Source organism: Colletes gigas, unplaced genomic scaffold (genome assembly GCF_013123115.1).
Source record: "Colletes gigas isolate AHSC1104 unplaced genomic scaffold, ASM1312311v1 Colletes_gigas_Sc00243, whole genome shotgun sequence".
Taxonomy (NCBI): domain Eukaryota; kingdom Metazoa; phylum Arthropoda; class Insecta; order Hymenoptera; family Colletidae; genus Colletes; species Colletes gigas.
Genome location: NW_025106865.1, coordinates 848 through 7,330, shown reverse-complemented (window position 1 = coordinate 7,330; position 6,483 = coordinate 848). Strand labels below are relative to the sequence as shown.

The following is a 6,483-nucleotide window of genomic DNA, read 5'->3' as shown; positions in this document are numbered from 1 at the left end:
TCAACAACAACAATTACTATTTTCAGCAGATCTGAGTTTGAATCGCGAGCGTTACTTTGAATAGTTCAACACGCAATACGCGCTGAATCTTGTGTGAGAGATGAGAGACTTACATGAAACACAAAGTAAACACTGTTGAGCATAAAGGAAACACTGAGAGTTACAATGAGCATACAGTTCACAAGGCTGTTCGAACCAGACTAGGACCATGGCCGCGCTCTTGGCCCCCACGAGGTATCGACCGGCTGGCAAAGAGATCGTTGCGCGTGCACATCACTTATGTGCAAATGCCCATAACACTGTTCTACAAATTAAATTTTTTTTTCTGTTTTTCAATACCCACTAGGTGATTCTTGTAGAGCTTTGTACCCTAAACACGAATCTGAAAATGGAATTGCTGTATCACCCTCAGTTTTCGAAAAACACGAGTTTTTGTGAAAACGTATAATTTTGGGCAAAAGCAAGGTATTACGCGAAAATTAAAAACATCAGAGAGTTCCAATTAATCTTAAAAGATAGAGGAGAGATTCCTGAATATACTAACATCGATAGTTATAATATTTTGTACTTTTGAACGGTTGTAAATGATCGCCAAAGTTTGAAAAAGTGTCGAAGTACATACTTTATACACAATACTTTTGCATATTTACGAAAAGTTGTTTACCTGACACGAAATCTATACACAGGATCTGATTCTGCAGACATTTCTAAAGAAGAAACTGTCCAACAGAAGTGTAAAAGCTGTTCTCAATTGTCACAGGTCGAGAAAATGTGTATTTGCAACGCGTACACGACGTTTGACCGCCACGCGGCCATCGCTTGCCTATCTCGGCGCGGCAGTGCCGTAGCTACGCATAATGGATGCAGCACCGATAATATCTTAGGCTCCCAATTCCTGTATATGTTTATCATGTTTGATTTTTTAATCTATTTGTGGATTTATAAAAAACATTTCTCGGTCATTTCCATTTCTAAACAATTTCGATGTTCATTGTATGTATATGAATGGTTTTTTAAATATAAAGCCGTAAAAAAATAAACAACATTTTATTGTTTATGAACCAACAAAGTTTTTGTTGTTATGACTAGATTGTAGAAGAAAAATGAAATATATAAACTGAAGAATTACCTGCAGCGTTTCCACAAACACGTTTAGAAATGCTTGTGTCTTGCGTGGCGTTTGTGTGCAGCATCTTGAGTATCATTCTTAAGTGTCCAGCAATAATCTGCAAGCATTGTAGTAATCTTCTTCCCCTTATATCGATTTTCTATGGCGGAAATATCTTGATGGAAGCGTTCTCCATGCTCGTCACTCACATCAACAAGGTTTGCAGGGAAAAAATCCAAATGTGAATGTAGGAAATGTAATTTTAAGGACATGTTGCAGCCCAGTTTTTCACAGTTTTTTAATAATTTATTCGCAATAGCAACATAGTTCTTGGACCTCTGTTTGCCTAGGAAACATTCTGTCGTCTTAATAAACGAAAGCCATACCGCTTTTTCCAAATTATTTAGTAATTTAGTAAAATTATCGTCTTTCATTAATTGTTTGATTTGAGGACCGATAAATATCCCCTCCTTTATTTTTGCATCGGATATAGAGGGAAATTTTGTTTTTAAATAGGCGAAGCCGGGCCCTGATTTATCCATTGCTTTAACGAAGTTTTTCATTATTCCTAATTTTATGTGCAGTGGTGGTAAATATACTTTTTTAGGGTCGATTAAGTTGTAATGTTGTACGTTTTTTTCGCCTGGTATTAACTGCTGTCGTGGTGACCAATCTTTTTTCGTATAGTGTTGTTTCCTATCCCTACTGTCCCACTCACAAAGGAAACAGCAATGCTTCGTATAGCCCAGCCGAATGCCCAGTAATATTGCAATTACTTTCAGGTCCCCACACACATTCCAATTGTATTTGTTATATTGGATTCTATTCAAAACTATTTTTAGGCTTTCGTGTGATTCTTTCATATTTGCGGAATATGCAATTGGGATAGATGGATGTATGTTTCCAATATGGAGCAAAACTGCTTTTAAACTGTATTTTGATGAGTCTATGAATAGTCTCCATTCCTTTGGATCATGTTTAAAACCCAGATTTTTTATCAATTCATCTACATCAGTGCAAACACAAAGCTTTTCATGCATCTGAAAGAATTGTTCAAAATTATGTTGCCGTGCTCTAAAATACGTCACTTTGGTTGCTTTGTTCAACAAATTCCATTCCTGTAGACGAGATGCTAAAAGCTCTGCTTGATTTTTTGATAAATCCAAGTCTCGCACGAGATCGTTAAGGTCGGATTGAGTTAAAAGATGCGGTTCTTTCGATGATGCTGCACACTCTATTTCATAATCTTCTGTTTCTTCAATTGTTGTTTCGATTTGATCTTCTGGAGTATTCTGGCGTGTATGAGAACTAAGTGGTGGTGGTGCCGATACAGATACTTCTGGGCGGGTGGCGGAAGATACATCTGGGTATATAATTTTCTTCTTTCCTTTCTTATTAAATCCACTAATTTTGCATAAACAAAAGTAACAGTCGATAACATGATCGCTTGACTCTCTCCATACCATTGGAATTGTGAATGGCAGACTTCTGTTATTTCCTCTTGTCCAAGCTAAAAGTGCGGAGGCACAACGTTGACAACTGTTTGAGATTGAAGTGAACTGTAGAGATTTTCATTGAGATGCCGGTTATGAGAGGGTTCGCGAAAAATGACTATGGTGCAAAGTTAATTAAACAAGGTCTTTATTAACAACATTGTCCCGTTGTGAAATACATAATTAATGAGCGGTACGTTAAGTAAGAGTTTTACACGAGCGGTTATGAGAAATGGCGATATTATTGATCGCCATTTCTGAGCGCGAGTGAGAATGAGAATCAACCGTTTATTACGAGTTTAAAACTCATAATACCCTTGCAATTATATTAATTGCAAGGGGTTTATGAGCGTGAGCCTTGATAATTTGTTGTGAATTAATTACATTGACCACAGTAGATTATGTGCGGCACAAAAGAACAAAGGAAACTACGATTGAAAAACAGAGCACACTTGTCGCGTTTGAGATTACGAACAAGACTGCTTAATGGCCGCGCTCGTGGTCACCACGAGGTTTCGACCGGCCGGTAGCGAGATCGTTGCGCGCGCAGGTGGGCCAGCTATCCTGCTCGCGCACAAAGTGTGCCCGAGAGGTGCTGCCAATGAGCGTCGTGGTGGCCACGGCATGAGCGAAACATTGAAAGGAAACAAGGCACGTGCGTGTTGCTAAAAATGAGAGTTAATTCTCGAACATTCCGCCCGCCATCAGCCACTTGTGGCTGATGATTCCGCTGTTGGTAGGATGTTTTGGCGCCTCGTCCTTTCCAAGTTTTGAGAGTGAGTGGACCGGCATAGTCCATGCCGGTATGAGAGAATGGCGATGACGGTGTGACTCGAGAAAGAGGTAGTTGGCCCATCAGCTGATGGGCACGGATCCCCCTTTGGCGAGCACACGTCAAACACCGCAGAATATGAGCCTTGACTGGAGCTCTTCCTCCGATGATCCAGTAGGTTTGTCGAATGTAGGCGAGTGTGAGTTGAGTTCCACCATGAAGAGTTTGTTTGTGAGCGTGATCTATAATCAATTCAGACAAACGTGAGTGGCGAGGCAAAATAGCGGGATGTTTACCCTCGTAGCGGAGCTGAGAGTTTTCCAATCGTCCGCCGACTCTGATGATTCCCTTATCATCAATGAAGGCAGTCAGGTGACTGAAGGCATGAGATGAAGGCAGCGATGAGTGTGAGGTGAGCATCTTCATTTCATGAGCGAAGTAGATGGTCTGAGTTGCCCTGATCCAGAATTTCTGAGCATCTTCCAGATCACTCGGCGAGTGTGAGGTATAGGCTGGTGAGCAGTGGACCCCTTTTAATTTTGCTATAAATCTGAAACAAATAGCAGTGATGGTGAGAAGTTTCTTGAGCGTTGAGTATTTGTGAATGAGATCCCACTGATACTCGATCTTTTGGGAGATGAGCGCAGTAGGAATACTTGGACGCGCTTCTAGTGCACATGAGGCGTCCTTGAGCTTCGGTTGTGATGGCCATGAGTCCTGGGGTTGAGTAAGCCATGGTGGTCCCGTCCACCATAGCTGATGATGTTCAAGCTGAGCAGTTGAAAGGCCTCGTGATGCGCAGTCAGCTGGATTCGATGTTCCAGACACATACCCCCAATGTGCCTCAGGTGTGAGTTCTTGTATCGCCAATACTCTGTTTCTCACATAATCCTTCCAGCGTGATGCGTGAGATTTGATCCATATGAGTGTGACTTGAGAATCCGTCCACAAGTGAGTTGTAGCAATGTTGAGATTGAGCTTCGCTTGAACATAGCTTGCCAGCCTTGCAAGCATAAGAGCTGCTGTGAGCTCCAGTCTCGGGATAGTGAGTTTCTTGAGAGGTGCGACCTTCGTCTTGGCGCACACCTGTGACGTCACCTTGAGATTTGTGGACGGTGAGAAGACCGTGATGTAGATCACGGCTGCCATGGCGAGCTGAGATGCATCAGAGAAACCGTGTATTTCCACCACTGAGTCTTGACAGGTGTTGAACCAGCGTGGAATTGAGAGTCTGGCCAGACTTGTGAGATCTTCTCTGAGGATGAGCCATCGTGCTGTGATGTGGGATGGTAGTGATTCATCCCAGTTGAGTTTGTGCAGCCATAATTCTTGCAATAAAATCTTACAGCGAATTATGACCGGTGAGAGGAAACCAAGTGGATCAAATATCTGTGCTACTTGAGATAGTATGAGGCGTTTACTTATCTTGGTTGGGGGTGAGAATGAGTCCTCCTTCGATGAGAATGTAAATGTATCCTTGAGAAAATTCCATTGCATTCCGAGTATTTTGGTTTTGCAGTCGTCCAATGAGAGTGATGAGCCTTGAGCATGAGCTTCAGGTGAGATGGCTTCGAGTAGCGCGGGGCAGTTTGAATGCCACTTAGCAAGTGGGAAACCGCCCGCGTTGCACAGACCTTGAAGCTGATGAGCGAGTTTCTTGAGATCTTCTGGTGAATCTGCTCCTCCAAAGATGTCGTCGACATATCTGGCATGAGTGATCGATGGTACGGCCAGAGGATAATGATGACCTTCATCCTCAGCTAATTGCAGCAATGTTCTGACCGCAAGATACGGTGCTGCCTTGGTACCGTAGGTGACCGTAGTGAGCTGAAATTGAGTCTCTTGCAGGTCCTTATCCACCCACAATATTCTTTGCAGATCCCAGTCGTCTTCATGCACTCTGATTTGCCGATACATTTTGGTAATATCGGTTGAGAATGTGTATCTGTGCTGACGAATCCATAGGAGCACGTCAGTGATGTTGAGCAGTAGGTTTTCACCAGTGTGCATGATGTCGTTGAGAGAATATCCAGAAGATGTTGAGCTTGAGCCATTGAAGACAACTCTCAGCTTCGTAGTCGTGCTGTCTGGTTTCAAAACACCATGATGAGGCAGATAGAAAGTTGTTGAGTGTTGAGATGAGCGCGATGATGCTCTCTTCATGTGCTGCAGATTCTCGTATTCCTCCATAAACTCTTGATAGAGGTGAAGATCTTCTTCATTCCTCTTGAGCTTGCGTAGAGTACGATTCAAACAAGCATGAGCGATGTTGTACGAGTTTCCCAACATGGTTGAAGGCAGTTTGAGAGGGATGCGCACGATGTATCGCCCATCCGGATCCCGCAAGTGAGTTGTTCTGAAGTGATCCTCACACTCTTGCTCTTTAGGGGTGCGTTGAGATTGGTTGGTGATTGGAACCTCTTCCTGTGTCCAGAATTTCGTCAAGAGATGTTGGAGAGACGATTCTTCTTCTTCTTGAGTTGAAACCTGGTGAGATGTGAGCGCTCGAGTTGATGCTGAGCCCACTGGTCCAATAACCAACCAACCAAAGATTGAGAGTTGAGCGATAGGCGTTGATGGTAAACCCTTGATGAGATTGGGCTTGATGACATGCCCGTAGGAATCTGCACCGATGATCACGTCGATTGAGCGAGGCACCATGAAGTCTGGGTCAGCGAGCTTGAGATTTTTGAGATGAGGCCATTCTTGATGATCCACGTTGGTTGATGGCAAGATGGTCGTCAATGTTGGAAGAACGTGAGCTCTGAGTCTCACTGATGCGTTGCTGTAGTTGGAATGCAACGTCAATGACACAATGCCTCGAGTAGTTGTTGATTTTCTGCCACCAATGCCAATGATCGACATTGACGAGTGTGAGCGTAGAAGATTGAGCTGCTTGATGAGATCTTCCCTAACAAAGGAGACCTCTGACCCAGAATCAATTAAAATTCTTACTTGATGTTTTGCCACCGTTGAGATGACGTGAGCGGCTGCCGTTGCCAGCAGCGTGAGCGATGGATGAGCCTGGATTGAGCGTGAGTGTGTTGTTGAGTGGACGACTGCACCTAGTTCTCAATTGCTGCGAGCGGAGGGTTGAGCGGTGGTTGTGC

The 6,483-nt window shown here is 43.3% G+C and overlaps 1 protein-coding gene across 1 annotated transcript; it reads right to left on the bottom strand.

Moving 5' to 3' along the window:
* Positions 1–2,114: 2,114 nt before the first annotated feature.
* Positions 2,115–6,238, bottom strand: LOC122404373. The gene is made up of 4 exons (XM_043408309.1): positions 3,670–6,238; positions 3,504–3,615; positions 2,192–2,512; positions 2,115–2,148 (listed from the first exon to the last, which is right to left on the bottom strand). Exons 1-4 carry the CDS (start codon positions 6,236–6,238, stop codon positions 2,115–2,117), a joined length of 3,036 nt encoding a protein of 1,011 aa, XP_043264244.1.
* Between the last annotated feature and the right edge of the window lie 245 nt (positions 6,239–6,483).